Below are 24,335 nucleotides of genomic sequence, written 5' to 3' on the forward strand. Positions count from 1 at the left end.
ACAGAGGCAATCGCCCTTCAGGTTATTTTGAGGTTCCGATTTTGGCCACGCGCCATACCATCCTTGTCGCACTGGAGACTTTACTCTATGACTGGAGCAGGAGCTAGCCAATCTTCTTTCTTTGACTTATCATAAAAGGCTGAGCACAATTACAATACAGGTAAAAGGTGAAAAACCCGTAGAACATTTTAGCAGAGTGAACTAGAGTTAGGGAACTCGATTTGATCCTGAATCGAGGATATTATGTCAAATAGGTATTAGGCTATGGTGACGTGAAATCATACCTACAAAAATAGGGCTAACTACATTAGAGCTACCTGCGTCAAATGTACTAACATTGTTCGCCTGCCAGTGACGTAGCTTCGACGTTTTGTTAGAAGTTCCTAAATGTCCCGAACGTGGTTTTAGCACCTAATTCGTGGTCCGTGCTTGTGTGGACCGCACTAATAATAATGCGTGCTTTTTGTTTGTTACTTAGGTAAACAAAAATAGTATTCAGAAAGTAATAGCAATATGAAACCTATCTTTTGAACATTTTTAGTCATAATGTGCGAAAAAGAATTTTTTTACCTTAAAATAATAAGTTACTGTTTTTATATAATAATTATGTAGGTACTATATTTAATGTTATATTATCGTATCCACTGTAGGACATAGATCATTTTAAAGTTGCGTCAACTTTTCCTATCCTTTACCTTTCACATTAAAATTGGTGTCAGCCACTTTTCAAATGACATCACCCTCAGATATTATCGGGGTACCCTGTAGTAGTTAGGTACTCCCAACTCCATTTGCCGAAACGCGGTCTCCATTTGAATAGCGTGGACCATACCAATCCATATGCCATCATCCATTTATCAAACATGACCTGTCACTTTAAAAAGATTCCGACGAATTGAGAACCTCCTCCTTTTTTTGAAGTCGGTTAAAAATGTATAGCCTTGACAGCTCTACATAGGTAGAACCATAGATTATCTACTAGGTAGAACCTTGGCTTTCTAATTTAAATCTAAATGAGAAAGTCTGTAGTTTGTGTTTGCCTTTAGAGGCGGTGGGCGGACCCTCCGTCCGCGATTACGATTATGCTGCGAATAGCATAGAGCCATAGACTACAATCTATCCAAGAATCTACAACAAATAATCGAGTCTCAGAACAAAATACCTGAATCGACTATCGTATTCGTCGAGTAACGAGTACCTACACTCGAGAAGTCGCTCTCGTTGCTCGTTGGTTGGTTGGTTGAACTGTTGCGTTTGGGTTCATTGTTTTACTTTTATCTTTTTATGTAGGTAATATTTTTATATTTTGTTAAACATTAAAATCTCGTTCCTAGAAGTTCAGCGCTCATTTGTTAGATTTAATACAACTCCTGCCGATCGTGTTAAAATCTCCGAAAGTCTTACTGCTTACCTATACAAAGGAGTAAAACGGGATGCTGGTAGAAACTGCATCCGAAATAATTGTGGACGTGCACGATTTCATCTACAGAGTCTGACCATTGCCACTTTCTCTCGTTGGTGCGTCTCGTTTTACCGTGAACTGTTACTCAACACTTGTGAAAAGAATTCTAAAAATTCTGTAGTACGTGACGTGATTCAGTCTTCAGATGATTTGTAAAATCGTAACGGTAGTCTGTCTCTGACGCCTGCCGTGTTAACATCAGTTTAACTTGTGTTCAAAGTTAGTGTGATGTATATTTTCGTGTCGTGATGGTGGAACGCGAAGGGATGAGGCGCGGCGGCTGCGGCTGGGGCGGCGGAGTCCTCGGCCGTTGGTCCCTACGCCGATTGCTCTTGGACAGCCCTTTAGTGGGACGGAGGCTGGCGCATTCAGGTATGTTTCTTTGTCAATATCCTCTGTGTAAGTGTGTACCTACTACTTTAGCTAATATACTAAAGAAAAAAAGTTTTAAGAGATTATTTTCTTTTATAAGTCATAAAATATGGGGTAAGTCCCCATATTCTATGACTAATAAGGCTAGACCAGCTGTTCAGAAAAATCTTATTTGAATTAGGTAAGTATACTTAGTACTTATAATATTATGTAGTTGCAAAAACCAAAATTGTTTTTGTATAATAAATGCATGCAAGATGAAGTAATGTTCTTGCAGCTTTATATGTAGGTATATTATAGTAGATGATGCCTTTGACTTCGCTTGGATGTAGGTTTTGCAAATCTTCTGGGAACTCTTTGTTTTTCTGGGATTAAAAGTAGCCTATATTAATAACCGATGCAAGTTATCTCTGTACCAAATAGATGATTCCTGTGACTACATCCATAAGGATTTAGGTTTTTAAAAATCCTGTGGTATCTGGGAACTTTGATTTTCTGTGAGAAAAAGTAGCTTGGGATTGTACCATCGTCTAGCATCAAAATTGGTTGAACGGATGGGCCTTAAAAAGCTAGCAGACAGACAGACAGACACTTATATCCTTAAGTGAGGCAGACATAAATTGCCACTGAATATTTAAAAAAATGGTTATTGTAAATTGTAGTAAATTTTTATAGCCATAACCAATTGTAAGACATTGAAACAATAAGGTCTCCAATCAAATAGGTCATTGCCATTAACATATATACTCTGAATGAATTTGGTCTTTATATCCTACTGTATAAGCTTGTAAATACAGTAGAACTCCTGAACCGAAGAATCTAAATATAGAATCATACTGACCTATTACAATATTAGTCAATACTTCCCGTCAAAATAAATCCTTGATATAATTTGTTCTTGTTGAAAGTTTTATATATGTGTTGCTTCTAGATAACAGGATGTTGATTGACTTAATTCAGGGTTAAAGCAACAATGGCACCGATTCCAATGTCTTTCTCTAAACTAAATTTAGAGTATCTGCATCCTTTTCTTTTTAACAACGCTAAAAAGGGACAGAATATGAACTTTACATTTAAAGACTCTTAATTTTAGTGCACACTTCAAATTTAACCAGTAGGCTCACGACTGTGCGCTAAAATCAATTTACCATCTAAAAGTTAAATTTAAAACTGTCAAACTGCATCTGTCCTTTTCATATTACATTAGTAAGAAGAGGATGCGAATACTCTAAAATTAGATTGTGCTCTGAATCAGTACCAATAATCTATTTAATACTTAAAATTCTTAAACTAACAGATTTTTCTCCTTATAGTTGAATTCCTTATTGCTAGGGTTGTGACACCTTGCCAGTTTCATGCAATTTCCGCACATTGTCTTGATTACGTGACTTTTGAGTCCACCAATCACAACAAAGCATTCTCCCCTGTACCCGCCAACTTTTTAAGATTTTGTTTTCATGCAAAACACTAAGGAAGGGTTGTTAAAATTCATCCCTGTGATGATATGTTCTGAATTTTGAAAATGCATTACATTGACAAGACATTAAATAAACAACATAACTTTTAGTTGCTCATATTTTTTTCATATTCATAATAATATATTAATTAATTATAATTATGCATTTCAATATCATTCACCATGCCATGGACACATGTTAAGGTCTTTGTATTTGTATAATATTGTTGATCACATTAAATAACAATATTGGAACCCGGGGCAAAGCAATTTTTGATTTTAGACATATCTTCTTTAGTTTTCGGTTCAATCAAATGAGCATTATTATATTATGTTACACACATAATATAATGGCATCTATTAATTATATTTATTCAGTAACATAATATCAGCCATTGTTCTTTGGGAAACAATAATGAGAAACAATTTCTTAACATTGATTAGGTTTTGTTGATTCTTATAATACATGGAAGTAATAATATTTGTTATATTATAATATAATTAAGTATATTATAACATTCTATTATTAAACATGACTCCCACTCCACCTTTGCCCTTTCCTATTCATTTACTTAATTAAAAAGCTTGTTTTAACTTGATTTAATAACATCGAGAAACTATATTCACCAGATATGGCTCCAGCCGACTTTTTCTTTTTCCCAAACTCAAATTACCACTTCACGGCACCCGTTTTCTTTCGGTAGAACTTAGAAGATATAAAGGAGAATTCGTGCCGAGAACTGAATTCAATTCCGGTAGAACTTAGGAGAATTAGCGCAGAGAACTGAATTCAATTCCGAAAAAAGCGTTAAAAAAATTGTTTTGATGATTGGATTATTCGTTGGCGTAAATGTATCGTTTCTGAAGGAGCATACTTAGAAGATGATAAAATAAAGGAGATGGCCACTCACCAATACATTTTTTGCCCCAGAAAAAAAAAAGTTTATATGTGACGATGAAACTTTTACCTTTGGGTTGGTTTTTCTGTGTAAATTAATAATTAATTTAATAGTATTTTTGACCCTAGATAGTGGGGTTATTACTAAATACTAGCTGTCAATAAAATGGCAGTAAACAATAACAGGAAATGAAGATACTTCTTTTTAGAATGATTTTTAAACCCCACTCGTTGCTAGGTTTCTATTTGTCTTTCAAAATACTATTTGTAAAGTACTTTTATTACATTTATAAAGTTAGGTCCCTTTTTTACTATACAACGATTCTAGGACAATTTTGGGCCATCTCCTTTGGATAAATAACTAACATTTTGTGTATAATTGATCGTTTCCCACTACTTTCTTGACATAGTAGTTTAAGTACCCTTATTTGTTATTTAATCGCATCAAATGAAAGATTATTTTATTCCCAATCCAACCTTATTTTAGTTATTAGGTTGGTTGGCTTATCAATTTTTTTAAAACTTAAATCATACGTACCTAGCAATATCCTTTCTAATATTATAAATGCGAAAGTGTGTCTGTCTGTCTGTCTTCTAGCCTTTCACGGTCCATCCGTTCAACCGATTTTGATGAAATTTGGTACAGATATAGCTTGCATCCCGGGGAAGGTATGTCCTTCCTCGGGATGCGGGCTACTTTTTGTTCCGGAGAATCAAAGAGTTCTCCCGGGATTTTTAAAAACCTAAATCCACGCGAAAGAAGTCGCGGCCATCACCTAGTAAAAAATACGACAGCTACCTACATACTTACCTACTTGATCTCTATATATAAAAATGAATCGCTAAATGTGTTGCTGATCGCAAATCTCGAGAACAGCTGAACCGATTTCGCTAATTCTTTTTTTATAATATTCCTTGAAGTACGAGGAGAGAAAACGGAGAGAAAATTTTCCTACGGAGATAAAAATTTAAAAAATTGACTGAAAAAGAATCGACTGTTAGGCGGTACGAAGTTCGCCGGGTCAGCTAGTTTAAAATAAATATTGAAGTAGGTAGGAACCTACTTGAATAATTAGGTAAAGTAGGTACTGTTATATACAATCATATACTTAATTCTTTATGATTGAGCAAACTCTTAAAATCCTACACAAATGTTAAATGTTTTTAACACTCAAAAACCGATTGCTTAATATTTCCTTGCAAACAAACAATATTAATGTTTTTAGTATCATCTTCAACCTTGCGGGATTACATTTTGAAAGTAATGCACCTCATTAACCTGTTACAGACGACCTCAAAGCAATTGGGTTAAGGTACTCTGTGTCACCTGTATGCTGCTTAATTGTTGTATGAATTATACATGATCACAAAACATTTTTATTCACTTTATTCAGATAGCTGTGATAGCCTAGTGGTTAGGACGTCCGCCTTCTAATCGGAGGTCAGGGGTTCGATCCCGGGCACGCACCTCTAACTTTTCGGAGTTATGTTCGTTTTAATTAATTGAATAGGTATCACTTGCTTTAACGGTGAAGGAAAACATTGTCAGGAAACCTGCGTGCCTGAGTTTGAATGTACAACAAACCAATAACTCTTTGGTTTCTACACGGCATCGTACCGGAACGCTAAATCGCTTGGCGGCACGGCTTTGCCGGTAGAGTGGTAACTAGCCACGGACGAAGCCACCCACCAGACCAAAACTTATTAGTATAATATAAAATAATAAGAAGTAGGTATCAAGGTTCTACTCCAGTAGTTTAGGCTGTACGTTACATGTACGATCAGTCAGTCGAGACGTCTTTTTTAACCGATTTAAAAAAAGGAGGAGGTTCTCAATTCGTGGGAATCTTTTTTTTTTAAATGTAGGTATGTTCCCCGATTATTATGTAAAGATGACTTATTACATGTAAAGAAGATAAGTATGTACTTACGACTTACCTAATTATTTATTTAAGAGTGAAACATCAAAGTGGAAACCAATTTCCGCTTAAAGCGGATATTGTAGAGACGGCGGAAGCTTTACTAGTTTTTCACTCTTCCAGAGCTCAGTTAACTAGTTACTCTCAAACGGTTTTTGCATGGTCTTTTTTCGTAGCTTGTACAAGGGTAACTACATAGTCAATCGATTTCGTCCACTATAAAGTCCATTTTATAATCTGTATCAACTTGAATAGAATTCTTGAAGGAAAGACGTTTTGGAAGGCAATTACGCATCACTATAATACTACATTAGTTACTTATGCTTGTCAAGTAAATCAATAATTATCTACGAATATATGGATACTAGCTGATGCCCGCGACTTCGTACGCGTGGATTTAGGTTTTTAAAAATCCCGTGGGAACTCTTTGATTTTCCGGGATAAAAAGTAGCCTATGTCCTTCCCCGGGATGCAAGCTATCTGTATACCAAATTTCGTCAAAATCGGTTGAACGGTTGAGCCGTGAAAAGCTAGCAGACAGACAGACAGATAGACAGACAGACACACTTTCGCATTTATAATATTAGTATTGTACCGTAATTTCGACCAAATATTAAGCACTTTCTCCGCGTGTTAATAAAGATTTTTTAAAAATCTCGCGGAGTAAGTTCCTACTTGCAAGAGTGACGCGCTAAGGATAAGATGTATAGAGCGTACAACCCGTCAGAAATATCTGCGAACCTGGCTTAATGACGTCATGCAACGCGCTTGCACTTGCTTGGCACCGGTACTGGATAGGCGAAAACGGGCGAGCTGCGGGAAAGCGCATTCCAGCTAGGTGCGCTGATATTGCCGACGAGTTGTACTTTGACTTTGCCCAGACTTAAGGCATGGTTAAAACGAGACAGTGTAATATTGCTGGTGTAAATCTGTCCCGTTTTAACTGAAACTCAAGTCTGAGCAAAGTCAAAGGGCGCTCTATAGATCTCACCATAAGTAGACGCCAACAGGTGCTCGTTCAAAAACCTTCCATGATTAACTGACTTTTAAAAAAGAGGTTCTAATAGACCTGTATAATACCTATACAAAAAGAAATATGTCTGAGTACTTAACTATGCTTGCGATTATATCGATTCTAGCTTGTCAGATTTGCATGCTGTTTTTTCACTTGTTACATTGTTTTCATTAAATATTACAAAACCTAGTATAGAAAATATTACTTAAGATTTACTAAATAAATGACTAAATAACGTGTGAAAGTAACCCATCATTATAATTTATTTACTTTACACGTGTCCTTTTATATTTTATCCGCAAACGTGAGATTATCTCAACGTACAAGGATCTCTCAAAAGAGATCCTTGTTTATAGTCAGTAACCGCAAGTGTAACTAGAAACCTTACCTACATAATTATTAACTGTGGTTTTGAATCAAAGTTAAATCTCGTAAAACTATCGTATTACGTAATCATGTATTGTATATACCTAGCTCCTAGGCTATTTAGGTATATTATAAAATCGGTCAAGCACAAGCGTTCCCCCGCCTCATACCCCGATTGCCATCTCAACCTGTCGTAGACTATAGGTAGTAGGCACTAGTACCTATCTACTTCAGTTCACACCAAAACACCTGAATCTGGAATATAGATAATTCAAATTAGTGGTAAAATTATAGAGGAACAGAGATTTATATTGGGTAACAATAAAATAACAATTCCCTTTTAAAGCATTTATAGGTAAAACACCTCATGCATATAATTATTATAATGATGCATTGAGATTGATGACTAACATATCAGCCGATGACGCAGTTCAGTCGTGAAAAGAATTAAATTATTTATGACCTATTCTACCTATAAAACTGAATTTGGCGGATTTTATCTCCAATATTTTGCACGACTTCGGAATTTGGAGTTTGTATACCTAAAAAGGATGTAAGAGGACCGGGCTGGGAAAAAGCAATAGGTAAGGTAATGAATTTGGTTGGTCAAATAAAACGTCCTGCTTTGTGATTCGGTGCTAACTCGGTGTTCAACGATGAATGATAGCCACCGAGCCCATTTGACATTCATTTTTAATCAATTGAAGGTTTTCTACGAAAAATCATTCTAGGCACTATGCTGTTGGGTAGCTGTTTAGACCTTAACCCTATAACAATCGATACATAACATTTTATCACATGCAAGAATGGATTATTATACTTATCTTTAATGGGTCTCGTAAGAAAATAAACCCAAAATTTAATAAGTAAATGCATTGAGAGAAACCTTTTTTCTCCTTCCAAAAGTTTCCTTTGAGAATTTGAGAACTTTTCCTTTATCGCTTATTACCTTACCTAAATAATTTTAAATTAAAACCTTTAAAAAATATAAAATATTACCTACCTAATATTACGTACCTAAGCGGAAGACTGCTAAATTCCTACCGAAATCAAGGAGGGAAAAGTTTCCCCTTTTTAAAGGAAACGCTTTTGGAAGGAAAAATCAGAAATGTCTGGGAATATCTCTCAGTGTATAAATAAATTACTTAATTGGAAAAAAGTCTGTGAAAAACTGCTGAGTTTTTTCCCATGTTTTTTTCATGGGTTATTAATTATCATTGACTTTTATTATTACAATTACTCGGATGTAAATAATGTTTTGTAAATAACTTCCCGAAATTCCACTTTACACATTTATAAAAAACACCATAATAAATGACCGTTTTGCATTTTGCACTTTTGACTATAGTTTACGAAAACAGGAAAACACAGGAGGAATGTGCAGTGCTCAGACAAGCCGCCAAGCGCTTACGAGCACGAAGAAACCAATAGGTATTGTGTTTTTTCTGTTTGTGTGGAAAAAATAAAATAAAATAAATAAATAAATAAATAAACAGCTGACTGTACTTACCCGTTCCACGATAAACTAAGATAATATATAAGAATTGTTTCCTCGAAACTTTGCAGAGCGGTTGTGCGGGCACAAAATATGTACCTAACTGAATGTTGATGTTGAAAAAATCAATATTTTTCTATCGTATATCGTAATGCGGTAAATATATCTACGTACCGACTTACGTACCTAGTAATAGTTCTTAAACAAAATCAGTATCATACTTCACGCATCATGAAGCAATATAATATTTTAATCAACTGCCCTAATGGTGGAAAGGCTCTGAAAAGTGAAATGGCAAATAATTTTTAGTTCGCGAATGGTCGAGATGGCAATCGGGGTATGAGGCGGAGGGACGCCCCGCACGTCACCCGCGCTATCCCACACTAGGTTAGCGGGTGGCTGTGCCGGTGTGCGCGGCGTACCCACCCCGATTGCCATCTCGACCTGTCGCGTACTATAGAGTCGTAGTTAACCGTAAGATTAAGATCTGCTTGTGATCCGTTGAGGTCCGCCTGTGAGTAATATTGCGGCTTAATAAGAAAGCTCATGGAATCTGGATTATCCTTGGACACTTGTAAGGGACCTCGCGCACTATGCGGCCACGACCACAGGCAGTGGCCACTATGCGGCCACGACCACAGGCAGTGGCCACTATGCGGCCACGACCACATGGCAGTGGCCGCAGCGTTGTCGCATAGTGCTCGACCATCTATATACATGTACTTCTATAGGTACTAATATCATAAAGAGGTAAAGTTTGTGAGTTTGTTTGTAGGGGGTAGGTACTCTCTGGAACTACTGAACCGACTTATTTTTTTGAAAATACTTTGTCCACTAGAAAGCTACATTATTCCTGAGTGACATAGGTACCTATATTTTATTTTCAAAAAAATTAGAGATCTTTACCAAATTTGTAATGAGCTACTTGTGCTATGCCGGGGCGGGTCGCTAATATAAATATAATTATTGTCCAATCATTCGTGATTCGCTCGCTTCTACATTATGTATTCGATGCGCGTCCATTGTAAGTAATGTAACCAAAGAAAGTGTAAGAGTTACTCGTGTTTTCATACATATTCGTTTTTACGAATAGGCGACACGTCTTTAAGTTACCGATTGCGTGACTGCTCTTTTTATGTAGACCGATCGAATCAGTCTACAATGCATAAGCATACACTCGCTAGGATCATGCTATAGACCGAAAAGGGTTTATTGACTCTGAAAATCTATATATATAAAAGGAAAAACTGACCGAGACTGACTGATAGACAGAGAGCTGTGTGTGTTTGTGTCACAGCAACCAACATGACCTCACAGGTAGGACTGCGCCACGCAAAATAATTTCCTATTTTTTCAACATGAGTTGCGCTTGAGTCAATGTTATTTTAAATATCACTAGTTTATTTCCATACGTAGAAAGCGAAACTTCCGCTTCTGGCTTCCCAGATCATTACGACACGAAGAATCGATTCTTGATTGCGACATACATAGCATCGATGTACATAGAGAAAATTGTTTTTATTTAATAGTACACCAGGCAGCACAAAGGGGTTCACATTGCCAATTTTAGACGATTTTTACCCCAATTCAATTGGCATTAGACCGTTCAAGTGTGGCCACTCAGTTTATCGCGTTGATTATCGGCGGAAGCGGCAATAATTGTGGCGTTTTTGGACATTGATGTTAACCGCAATGTGGCCAGAGCATTACAATCCTAATTAATGTGAAGCCCAGTCATAACCAGCGAAAATAATAGTTAGATCTCTTACAGTGACAATTGTGTAATTCAACAAATTCTAAACGGCACGGTTCGTTCATGTACCTGTCTGTTTGTTGTTTTTACCCCCATTAGCTACAAAAATTAGTGATAGGGCTCCGCTATACTTCTAGAAAAAGTTTTGGTTTTGGCGTAGGAGTGCGTTTGCTGTTTAGTTAATTTAAAACTGATACAGCAGATTAATCGACAGTGATGAAAATTATTGGGAAGGACCTGAAAAAAATGTTCTACAATCCATGGTATCGGGATTCGGGACGTAGTGTTTTTACCTTTACTAGAATTACAACTTTTTTCATGCACCAGAAGTTTAAAGAAAACCTAACCATAGAAACTAATGAGGAACTAGGAAGTCTTTAAAATTTTTGTCGATGCCACAATTTGGCACTCTGCCTGTTTTCGTATGTGTACTAGAAACTGTAGTATTTTATAATAGTGTCAACATCCAGTGATTGGTGATTATAAATTAGAGCCCAGTGTTTTGGATTAAAGCTTCTGGGGATTTGGTGCTGCCAAAACATGCCAATATTCAGAATATTCAGAGGAAGATAAACTAATGTAAAGTGGTAAACACTGTTCTGCAATATAACGACTCTCTACCACTGGCAAAATATGATCGTGAAGATCTGATAATACTTAAAATGAATCTGATTATTAAATTACATTTAGATGAATTACAGACAGAATTTTAGACAAGATACAAAAACAAATCTAAAACATCATCATCAACCCATCGCCGGCTCACTACTGAATAAAGGGTCTCCTTTCTGAATAAGTAATATTTGGCCATATTCCACCACGCTGGCCAAATTGGCCGACTTCACACACCTTTGAGAACATTATGGAGAACTTTCATGCATGCAGATTGCAGGTCACGATTTTTCCGTCACAGGTAAAGCAAGTGATATATTTAATTGGTTAAGACGCACATACATACCTTCAAGTTTGAGGTGCGTGCTCAGGATCCAACCCTGGACCTCCAGGATATGAGGCCGACGCGACGGTCGTCTTACTTAGTATCACCGCTTCAATCTCAAGCATAATTTGTTAAAAATTCGATGCTTCATTAGGAGATTTCAATAAGAGTTCAGAAAAACGGCTGTTTAAAAAGCAGACCCGCCTGTTAACCGCGAACAAAACGACCACTCGACAATGGAAGATCGTTATTTTTTAGGGTTCCGTATCCGAAGGGTGCCAACTAGTAAGCCTGCGCTGTTCGTCTGTCCGTCCATCCGTCCATCTGTCCGTCTGTCTGTCAACGGGCTGTATCTCGTGAATCGTAGTAGGTAGAGAATTGAAATTTTCTCAAAATGTGTATTTCTATTGCCGTTATAAAAATAGTACTACGTAATAAGTAACAACAAAATATAATAAAAGTAAAAAAATGTCCGCCATGAAAATTAAAAAACAAATTAAAATGTGTTTTTCTTGTACTATGGTCGGTACGCTTCGTGTGCGAGCCCAACTCGCACTTGACCGATTTTTTTAATCAAATTAAGGTAACCCAGATAAGAGCGGGCTGCGAAATACTTCTCAACGATACACACGTCACTTTCACCAGCATCCAGCGATAGGCTTAAAAACGAAACCGAATGTAGTGTTCGCACAAGACTTTCGAGACACGAATATGTTACGCCTATTGACTATCTTATAGGCAATGGCTGTGGCGTGCGTGATGTGACAAATGAAAATGATCTACTAATACCAGCGGTTACATTATGTATCCACAACATTCAGCTGAGTTCGGGCCTTTTCGTTGGCACGACATATTGTAGACACTGTTTGTTGGATTAGCTTTTAAGGATTGTTTTTTTTTTTTGTAAATGTTTGTGTTTAAAGTGTGTTGGATCAACCAATAAATGTATTTCTATTCTATAAAGCCCTGCACTGCTCTGACATTCGTTACCTGCGTGTCAGTCCTAGCCTTATAGCCTTAGCCTAAATAATTTTAGATTTGTAAAATCTGGCGCCCGTTGCGACATTCGAAGGTTGTCAAGGGTATATAAAGTGCAATCTTGGCACTTGCAAATGGCTTTAACAGGATTGTATTTTTTCAAGTTGGCTTATGTGCAAGGTCGCAATAAATACTGGTTAACTGGGTACAAACAGTAGGTACATTATTTTATTTGTTTTGTTCGTACAATTACGTAAGCCAGCCAGTTATATTTGGCAACAACATCTTTCAAGTTTACATTATGTTCTTTTAAAAAATTGAGTCTCATTGCAAATTGACGTAGTATTGATGATTTTGCGTTGCTTAATAATAATAGTTAAATTGTTGTAATAGGTAAATGAGTTGGACAATTATTATAAGTAAGTAATAACTATGGATCATCGATAAATATATAGTTGTTTTAAATTTAAAATATGGACTCTTCTGGTCTGAAATAAGAGATTATTTATTTATTTATCATAAATGTGGTAGAACGACTATATAGTACGCGACAGGTCGAGATGGCAATCGAGGAGGGAACGCCCCGCACACCCGCACAGCCCCCGCGCTAACCCGATGCGAGCGAGCGCGGGTGACGTGCGGGGTGTGCTGGGCGTCCCCCAGCCTCATACCCCGATTGCCAACTCGACCTTTCGTGGACTGTATACCTATTAAGATATTGAATGATAATTTATTCGCAATGTTGCTTATTGATACAACAGGTTATTATGTCGGTTAGTGGTCCAACAAAAGTTAAATGACGTAAGCGTGTTAAAAATCTATTAAGTAAGAAATTTCATCATATTATTGTGGAGCCTATTTCAATCCTACATTATTATGTTTCGGTTTTACTTACTTCACAACCTTCCTTTTCCAAAAAATAAATTATTTTTAAAGAATTTCTAATCAAGTAAGTAGGTACCTATCATTATATAAGTTTACTGATGATTTTATGTATATAAATTGAGAAATTTAGACCCTTGAAGGAAGAAATAGTAAATGGATACTTAAATGGATAATCTGGTTAGACTCAAGGGCAGGAAAATAAATATTAGGAACCTAACAAGTCCGACTGCAGTCACAATTCGGTGGTTATATTTTTGTAGAAATTTCAATTCTCTACCTTTACGTTCAATGAGATACAGCCAGCTGATAGACAAACGGATGGACAACGGAGGCTTAATAAAAGGGGCCCTCTTGGCAACCTTTTGGTACGCAACCCGGAAAATTAAAAAAAATGCAAATAACTATGCCAGTGCAAGCAATGTTCAAATCAACATCATATCTTGTAACTAGATTCGTTACTTCACTGTTACTCAATCAGCAGGGCGATTGTCTAAAACCTGCATCAATCATTATTACAATCTCAATTGTTCTGATTGGCTGAATTTGTGCCATTCTTGTTGCAACAATGCATTGTGGCCAATAGTGAGCGAGCATTAACCAATCAGAGATGATTGCGATCGTGACATTGTAGCTGTCAAACAACCGCGGTAGGGCCACTGTAGGGCGATTGTCTAAAACCAGCATCAATCATTATTACAATTGTTCTGATTGGCTGAATTTGAGCGATTCTTGTTGCAACAATGCGTTGTAGCCAATAGTGAGCGAGCGTTAACCAATCAGAGATGATTGCGATCGTGACATTATAGCTGTCATTCTCCCGCAATCGCGCAGCTGGTAATTGGTGCATTTGCAACTATGGCTCGTTAGTCGTTAGAAAATTATTAGACGGCAACACGTAACAATGAAATGCGCAATAAACCTACAAATCGACCGATGATTATATCATTAACTGTACATTATAGTCTGTTATGCTCGTGTATCACTTAATGATTATATCATCATTCATCATAGAATGCCTAGAAACTTTAAAAAATGTTTATATTATTAGAATTCAAACTGACACGCACATTGATTATTGACTTTCATGACTTTTTAACCGATTTCCAAAAAGGAGGTGGTTCTCAATTCGGCCCGTTTCAATTGTGTATGTTTGTATGTATTTTTTCGAGGTTTCTGGACCGATTTGCAAAATTTTTTTTAGCCAACAGAGGAAGTTTCCGTAGTGGTTAAATTTCTGGATCCAACTCCTCAATCCTGATGCTGCAGGGTTACTGCCCGCCTAAGTTATCAAGCTTCAGAAAGTGTTCATAGTGAAATAATATTGTAGGTACCAAGCAACGACTTCATAGTTAGACTCCTAGTCCCAACTTCTCAACCCTGATGATGTAGGATACAGTACTCCTAAACTATAGTGATTCAGGAACTGCGGATGTAGAAATATTATTTAAGGTACCAAGCAAGGTACATAGACAACATTATTGAACTTCGGATCCCAACTCCTCAATCCTAATGCTGCAAGGTACTGAACTCCTAAGTCATGGGGATTCAGGAATTTCTGATGGTGAATTGATATTTTAGGTATCAAGCAACGGCATAGTTTCGTTTATTATGCTCGCCCGACTTCAACATACATACACGTGTAGAAATAAAAATTATTTATTACTTTGTAGTGGTTTTCGAAATCGGGTTTTTAATAAAATAAAAAAATAAAATCTTTTTTTATTCGAATAAACTTTGACAAGTACTTTCGAATAGTCGGATGCATCTACCACTGGTTCGGAATGCCTAATTTTTTTTTTATTTTGGCCTAAATTGCAACTTATTTCTTAAGTGAAAATCTAGCTAACTTGGCTACCACATTTTATATTTACAGTCAGTTTTACATCGTAACAATGGACTCTCGACATCGGGATCGAGATGACCTACTTTTTTGCTTCTCAGCATCTTATTTTCTGTTTCTAGTGTTTCTATTAGAACATTAGGTGGGATCTTGAAAGTAAGTGCGCAATGAACAATGAAACGCAGTAGTTTTATAGCCCTGATAATAATGCGCTGCAAATCTCTATATATAAAAATGAATCGCTAAATGGGTTGCTGATCGCAAATCTCGAGAACAGCTGAACCGATTTCGCTAATTCTTTTTTTATAATATTCATTAAAGTACGAGGATGGTTTTTACGGAGAGAAAAATTTAAAAATTTGTACTTAAGTATTAAAAAAATAAAAAATTAAAGAATCGACTGTTAGGCGGTACGAAGTTCGCCCGGCCAGCTAGTATGTTGTAGAGAAAAAAGACAAAATTAAACGCAAGAAAGTACTCATCTCTACTTTAAGAGCGGAATTTGTATTTACACTTTACAATCTGATGCCCGTGGAATTAGGTTTTCAAAAATCCCGTGGGAACTCTTTCATTTTCCGGGATAAAAAGCCTATGTCACTCTCCAGGTCTTCAACTATACCCATGCAAAAATCACGTCAATCCGTTGCTCCATTGCGACGTGATTGAAATACAAACCAGCAAACCAATAAACCAACAAATCAACAAACAAACACACTTTCGCATTAAATAATATGGGTAGTGATAATGACAAAGTATAAAAATCGTAAAACATGTCACATGCCGAATTAACATATATTATTGTTGCTCATTAAATTGCATACAAAAAATATTTAATCTAGGATTGCGGTCCTTCTTAAGTCTAATAGTTAATTTTATTTATTTTCATACCAGTTACAATAATAATGTACCTAACTGGATCTGGGACCTCCTTTAAAGTAGGTACATGTAAAATATCTGTATCAGGAGATCTCGCTCTCCCATAGCAAACTACATAATAAATAAATATTTACCTACTATTTTAGTTTCTTAGACCTTGTTAAGCTAATTGCATAGTTAAAAGTTCTCATAAATCTCAACACATTACCCTCGCATCAGTTTAAAGCAATTCTTCAATAATTTTTAAGTAAGTACAGTTATATTTTGTACTTGGATTGGTTGGTTTATCCATAAATTATTATTGCTAATTGTAGGAATGCTCATGTTTTAAATTGTCCGACTGTAGGAGATACCTATAAAGATTGATACCTTCTTGAATTAAGTCTTAGTAATATTTTAGAATTATACCTACATGTAGTTATTATGATATAAATTATTGAGCTCATCCGGGGTTTTACACAATATGATAATATAATGTATGCGCGGGGAATATTAAACGCTTGAGAGCATTAGTGGTAGTTAAATCGTAATAACCTGTCAGGTGCGAGTCGGACTCGCGCACGAAGGGTTCCGTACCATTATCTATAAAAACGGGCTAAAAAAATTACATTTGTTATATGGGAGCCCCCTTAAATATTTATTTTATTCTGTTTTTTAGTAATTGTTGTTATAGGGGCAACAGAAATACGTCATCTGTAAAAATTTCAACTGTCTAACTATCACGGTTCATGAGATACAGCCTGGTGACAGACAGACAGACGGACAGCGGAGTCTTAGTAATGCGGTCCCTTTGGGTGCGGAACTCTAAAAATGAAAATTTTATTTGGCGCATTATTTAAGATCCAGTTACAACTCGTGGGTTCAGTGTGTCTTCCTCCAGCCTCTTCTAATTCGGCCCTAGCCACCCTTCTCCAATTTGATCCAGTGATTTTAAGATCATCTACCAGCTGCTTTTTCTCTTTCCGGCATTCAGAACCAGTTACTTGAAAAAAAAATATTCTATTCCATTGATTAATTATTGGTCTCGCTCCGCTCTTCTATTCATTCTATTCTATTCTGTTCCTTTTCCCATCTCTTGAGTAACAATTTGTTACAGTTTCAACTTTTGCTCTTGATGAAATCTAGGTATAGTTGTGTACAACTACATTCTGTCTTATTTCTTGATATCTTCCACTAATTTCCGTCGCACTTTGGTAAAGCGTTTTGTCATCAAACAAATGTTAGTCTGTAAAATCTGGGGCAGCATAATAAATCCGCCCAGCTGAGTAAAAAGAGAAAAAATGCCGCCGATTTCAAATAGAAATTTTCTCTTTAGAACGCTGTGAACTGTTAACTTTTATACCTATTTCTTAATGGCCTTAATGAATTCCAAGATGCAGGCGTGGGCGAAGAGCAAATTTTCACTTTATTTATAACTCAAGTTTCTTCAGTCTCTTTGGTAGAAACTAGTAGACGACTGAAAAAACTTAATTAAACTCAAATTAGAATCTTTTAAAAGCTATAACAGTTGGGAATGCTGCTGAATATTCTTTTTATAATTTCTTTCTTATATTATAAGTTCTGTTTCTGATTATCACTATAAATAATGAGAATTGTAAACTATAGAGCATGGTAATGCTCGGTGTACTTCCACACATTCGAATTTGCTTGCGAATGCTTACTTTGAAACTCACTGGACCCCCACACAGATGGATGATAAATGTTCGACAAACAAACACACTGAGCATTGCCACTGAAGGAATTTGTAGACTAGGGATTAGGGGCCCGGAATATGCGGAAATCTGCGCACGGATTTACGCTACAATAATATAGATAGATATATTTAAATGCTGGGGAGTGCTATAGCTGCGCAAACAACACGCTGAAGAAAAATTCTGTGCTTTTTTTAACGTGCATTTTCGCTAGTCTTGTCTCTACCTTTCAAAGTGATTATGAATTACTTACGTATATAAAACTGGCTTATGCTCGCGATTTCGTCCGTGTGGACTATACAAATTTCGAACCGCTATTTTATTTTCAAAAATCCTTTCTTAGCGGTCGCCTACAGCATAATAGCTATCTGCATACCAAATTTCAGCCCGGTCCGTCCAGCAGTTTGAGCTGTACGTTGATAGATCAGTCAGTTAGTCAGTCACCTTTTCCTTTTATATATTATTAAGATTATAAGGGTTCTAATATATTCATAAGAAAATGAAGGAATATTTAGTTAGACGTTTACATTAAAAGCGGATACAACAAATACGTTGGATAAAATCAAATAACGCGTGTTTCTTCAAGCATTTTCCTTGTTTGTTCATTTGTTGGTTGAGTTAACGTCAATATTATCTATGATCTAATTCGAAAGGAGGCTTGTCTAAACGTAGGCCGTGTAGGTATTTTCCTTAAGCCCATTCTGGTTATTGTGTTAACATAAATTTGGCGTTCAAACACCTTTTTTTCGTTGAACTTGTCTCGTTTGCCAAGCCCCTCGTATGACTGAAAATTATATTTAAGTAGTTTTCTTTACCTAAAAGACACTACTTTATGAATATAATGGCATCAGAGGCATTAGATGCGTGGGCTTACAAAGCAATCGCAGTTCGAGTGAAAAATACCAACCAACCTACCCCGAAAGCATTTACGTTGTGGCAACGCTCTATATAAATACTCTTGGTCATTGTCGTCTCCATCGATCGAAGTATAAGGTGGTACTAGTACTTCTGGACATAGTTTATGGTGACACTGTCTTTTTTCTTTCTTGTAAGAATTTCTCTACTTCTCTCCTTCACCACTCCCTCTTTTGCTTATTACAGCTTTCGCGTTTCCGCTCTCTCTCTAACAAGTAAAATGAATACGAATATGATTTTCTTGCGTGTGATGTGCGAGGGATGAATATTCATAGCTTAAGTCATCCTAGGTACTTACTATGATCTAAACTATAAAAATGCTTGCTAATATTGCTTGCTTAGATTCAATTTCTGAGTATTTCATACCCTCCTACGCATCCTCATACACGTCGCGCGTCGTGGTAAAGCAACCATACTACCGGACAGGATTTCTTCATACCTACACCAGTGTCGGGTGTAGATATACATAGATTAGACCTTAGTAATGGAGCACGAAGAACATTATTATTTTTAAGGTTAGTGTGTTATTATTACACCTACGTTTTATAGATTAGGCACGTCCGCTTGCGATGCAAGGGCAATATTGCACTTAGGAATTTGATAAACTGCTTCTACTCGTATTATACCTACTCGACAGGCTTGCCTACCTATACAATGTGCCGCTTCTATTGTACCTGTACTAGCTTATGCCCGCGACTTCGTCCGCGTGGGCTACACAAAATTCGATTCCCTATTTTACCCCGGGTTGGGTTACAAAAATCCGTTCTTAGCGGATGTCTAGGTCATAATAGCATTATAACAGCCCTATCCATCCAGTAGTTCGTCTGTGCGTTGATAAATCCAGTTAGTCAATCAGTCAGTGAGTCAGTCAGTCGGCTTTTCGAAGACAACGAGCTGTTATTGTAGAAATATGGTTGGTTTCTGAATTTTTGGAGGAGAGATCGAGTTATTTCCGATTTCTTAAACCTCTTCAGCGGTAAATTGGGATGTTTCGAGATTCCTAAGAAATGCTTGCTATACGATACCACTTGTGCTCTTCCCGTGCATATTGTAAGCGTATTAGTCTAGTCTTTAACTCTACATACTTCGTAATAACATTTACTGCATTTTAAAATTTTAGCATGCCTAGTTTCTATCATCATAAGTCCAAAATTATTAAGTTTGTCAAAGAGCTCCTGGAGCTGCTATAAACGTGAGTAGCCGACGTTGGCTTTGCTGCCACTTTACTTAAATGAGATTGGACAGGTCATGTGTGCCGAATGCCAGATTACTTTAGGGGATCCCCCAAACTATCGACACCAGCGTTCCAGGGCTGAGGCGATGATACCGTGAAGAATTAGATTACAGCTAGGTGACCCGGACAGGCACAAAATTATGAGTTGTAGAGAAATCTGAAGTAGGTTTTTGAACAGTTGAAGTAGATGTAAAGTTTCTATCAGTGTGTAAAAGTTAGGTACATTGAACTGAGATAAATCTAGGATAGGTATCTCTGAGTTTAAGTCTAGATACGCAGTTATGTAATACGCCCACAGTTGCTGTTCTATCTCTATCTATACCTATCTTGGACAACTAGACGTACTCGTAGGCTTGGGTTCATTGACTCAGTTATTCGAAGGTGTAAAAATAAGGTGTTGCTAGTTGCCACTCGACTAACGCCTAATCTAGAGTCTTAGTACAAATATAGCTACTTGTACCTAAATACCACGTGCACTAAGAATATTAGAATAGAATGTAAATTAGATCTGAGCAGGTCTAATTAGATAACTACGATCATAAGTTCATAACTGACTCGTTACCATAAATATCTCGTTGAACCATTAATATTAATTACGTTACTTAGGTACCTAGATGATAAGCGATGAATCCATCTTAAGATGGAACGGTAATCTGAAAGAGAAAGACAATACGGTATTTGATTTGTACGGTATATGTCAAAAATAAATTATTTTTCTTATCAGTTTTATGTGTGATAACTGAAAAGGATAACCATTTTAAATTATAGATTAAGGGTAAAAAAGGACGTCAAATGATTGTGACGTCATGCACATATACCGGTATTTCATAGATCTCGCATAGTAAGCGCGCGTTTTGACGTTTGATAAAAAGTTATTTGTCTAGTTGTCAAATGCCGGTTTATGTAGAGGTAATATTAGGTATAACTTCAGTAACGCCGAATGTACTATACGGTCACCGAACTCAACTGTGTACAAATTCGGCCAGTATTATATTATATAGTTTAAAGTATATTGCTAGAATACTGTTCACTAGGTCCGGAGATGTCGAGAACTCTTTAGTTAGGTTGGGTCCCTATCGTAGAGGTGGACAAGGCTGGCTTGCCAAGCAAGCAAGTTAGATCGAAATTAATATGTTAATAATATGCCCAAAACGGTATATATATACTATATTGTAAATTCTTAACCCATAACATCTGAACAATTTAAATATTGATCTGAGCCCGCTAGGCTCAGATCAATATTTAAATTAAACTCATTTACATTTTTCTTTTGCTTATTTCGAAATTTTTAAGTCAACAAAATAATCGATGTTGTTTATAAAAATATATGTCAACTCAACTGAATAATTTCATAATATCTTAACAAGCAATTAGCATTAAATGCCAACTAAGTAGGTGACATAATTGCATTGTTTTAAAAAGATGTGTGATAACAATTATCATAATTATTATTGTGAATAACGTGCACAAGCTGATAAGCAATTTTTTACAGGGAGCCATCGATATAAAATTTAATTATTATTCATCAGCAGTTTTTGAGCAAAATGTTGTTTGTAGGCACAGTTTAAAGATGTTACTAAATAGAGTCTGGCTAACGAAAGATGACACTGTAAAAACGCGGCAAATTTAAAAAATGTCAGCTCCATAATTAGTATGACGGACCTGGAATAACCTAAATCCATACTTTAGAATTACTTATTTTTATTTCTGTTCTATCAAATTAGGTTATTCCAGTAGGTCGATTCCGCAAAACCTGCATCAATCATCATTACAATCGCAATTCTTGTGATTGGCTGAATTTATGGTATTCTTGTTGCAAAAATGCATTGTAGCCAATACTGAGCGAGCATCAACCAATCAGAGATGATTGCGATTGTCACATTGTAGCTGTCAGTTTACCGCAATCGAGGTGCAGTAGGGCGATTGTCTAAAACCTGCATCAATCATTATTACAATCTCAATTGTTCTGATTGGCTGAATTTGTGCGATTCTTGTTGGAACAATGCATTGTGGCCAATAGTGAGCGAGCATTAACCAATCAGAGATGATTGCGATCGTGACATTGTAGCTGTCAAACAACCGCGGTAGGGTCACTGGTCTGTCATACTAATTTCAGAGCTGCCATACTGATATTTTTTTAAATTTGCCGCGCTTTTCCATTCTCATCTTTCGTTAGCCAGACTCTACTATCCTTACTATGTGTATAGGGTAGGTATAGGTCCAATGTGTTTCGATTCGAAGAAAAGGCATAACATTTAGTTATGCCTTTCTTTCTTTCTTTCTTTCTTTCTTTAGTAGATATAACGTAGTATAATATGCTTAAGAATATTTTGCTCGTTAAATATTGTATTGTATGCAATAGAATGTTCTTCGAAATAGGCCAATACTATAAAATATCGACAATACCTCGGATATTGAGTGAGCCGTCTTCAGTTCATCGAAATCAACATTCAAGAGAGCTGCAGTATTATCGATTGGAAATTGGAATCCAAGTCAAATACTACGTTGAGCTATGTACATACAGCTATCGTATCGCTGCGGGGTCAAATATTAGAATTTAGTACTCTTATCGGCAAAGGGAAGGCCGACGATGTTTGCGAAAAGTATGCCGATTATATCGATTATATATACCGATTATATCCTGTTCTAAGAACTTACACTTATGTACTGTATCTATTTTAGTACTGCCTCATAATTATGTTTAAATACGAGTATGCTAAGTAGGTTCCTATGCAATAAAGCTGTGAATCCTAGATTTAATTTCTATCTTGTTTTATAAAGGAAATAATAATATTTCGTTTTAAAATACATGAATTGCAAATTGAATCCATGTCATCGCTGAATTAGGAATATCGCTGTTTCTTTGAAAACACTTTTCTAATAGCAGCTTTTTGGTTAGTAGTTAATAGGTAATTAATAGCTTAATTAAGAGCCTCAAAAGCTCACAAGGAGTGGACTGAAAACCGAAAGGTCGACGGTTCAAACCCCGCCCGTTGCACTATTGTCGTACCTACTCCTAGCACAAGCCTGACGCTTAGTTGGAGAGGAAAGGGGAATATTAGTCATTTAACATGGCTAAAATTCTTTAAAAAAAAAAACTACAAAATTGATGATGCCAGAAAAGCTAAATCGCACCATCATAAGTATCCCTTTTTTAACATTTCGTTACGGAACCCTAAGAATACCCGACGTTTTAGTACCTTGTATAGGTCATTCAATGATTCACTTTAAGCGCTTGGTTTTTCCGTAGCCAGTTAAAACGATTTTAAATATAGCTCGGGCATGTCGACAAAATTGAATGGAACAGATTTATCGACGAACACGTGTAGTGTTGGTACGATGAGTAAGTTTTGTTAACTCGTCTCGTTATCTTAGCGTCGGCTCACACTGTCTGACGTGTCGTGACGCCACAAGAGATGAGATGTCACGCCTAAGAGCCGGCACTTCACATTATGAGAACTTCTTATAAGACGGTGTAGGATTTAAAAATAGCACGAGCAGGCTGACAAAATCGAATGGAACATGTTTATGAAGTAACACGTGTAGGGTAGGTACGATGAGTAAGTTTTGTTAACTCGTCTCGTTATCTTAGCGTCGGCTCACACTTCCTGACGTGACGTGACGCCACAAGAGATGAGATGTCACGCCTAAGAGCCGGCACTTCACATTATGAGAAATTCTTATAAGACGGTGTAGAATTTAAAAATAGCACGAGCAGGCTGACAAAATTGAATGGAGCAGATTGATCAAGGAACACGTTGAGACGTTTTGCCTGTGCGTTTTGCTAAGTCTCGATATCTTAGCGCACGTGGACTTAAACCTCTAGAGTAAGTACAGAGATACCCAAATGAATTTATTAACGCGTTAAAGTGTGTCTGTTACCTTTTCACTGCCCATCTGCTTAACCCATTTTGACTTTTTCTACAAAGCTTGTTTAGTTTTGATTGCATACAGAAAAGCATAGCTTGCATCCTGGAGACAGACAGGCTAATTTTTATAGCGGGGAAAAAGCAGAGTTCCCACGGAATTTTTTGAAAACTTAAATTGAAATAAAGCGGACGAAGTTGCGGGTTTCGTCTATAATTAATCTTTTAATATAAGGAAGTATGTAATATGTATCTGAAGGGCCTGCTCTAAATCGTGACATCTCTCATCTCGTCGATTGGCGCAATGTGGGTTGACTCTTATGTTAATCTTCAATGCGGAAATAATTCTCATTCATGTCCAAATACACGGCTTTGTT

General features: G+C 36.6%; 1 protein-coding gene across 1 annotated transcript in view; it reads left to right on the plus strand.

The window, feature by feature from the left end:
- Positions 1-1,216: 1,216 nt before the first annotated feature.
- LOC117985849 (E3 ubiquitin-protein ligase RNF19B-like) overlaps positions 1,217-24,335 on the plus strand; it is an 82,031-nt gene continuing 58,912 nt past the window's right edge. Inside the window, exon 1 of the mRNA XM_034972638.2 lies at positions 1,217-1,834. Within this exon, the coding sequence (XP_034828529.1) occupies positions 1,711-1,834 (124 nt within the window). The 5' untranslated portion in view covers positions 1,217-1,710. The remainder of the gene's footprint in view (positions 1,835-24,335) is intronic.

The sequence above is a fragment of the Maniola hyperantus genome, chromosome 10, assembly GCF_902806685.2.
Source record: "Maniola hyperantus chromosome 10, iAphHyp1.2, whole genome shotgun sequence".
Classification (NCBI taxonomy): domain Eukaryota; kingdom Metazoa; phylum Arthropoda; class Insecta; order Lepidoptera; family Nymphalidae; genus Maniola; species Maniola hyperantus.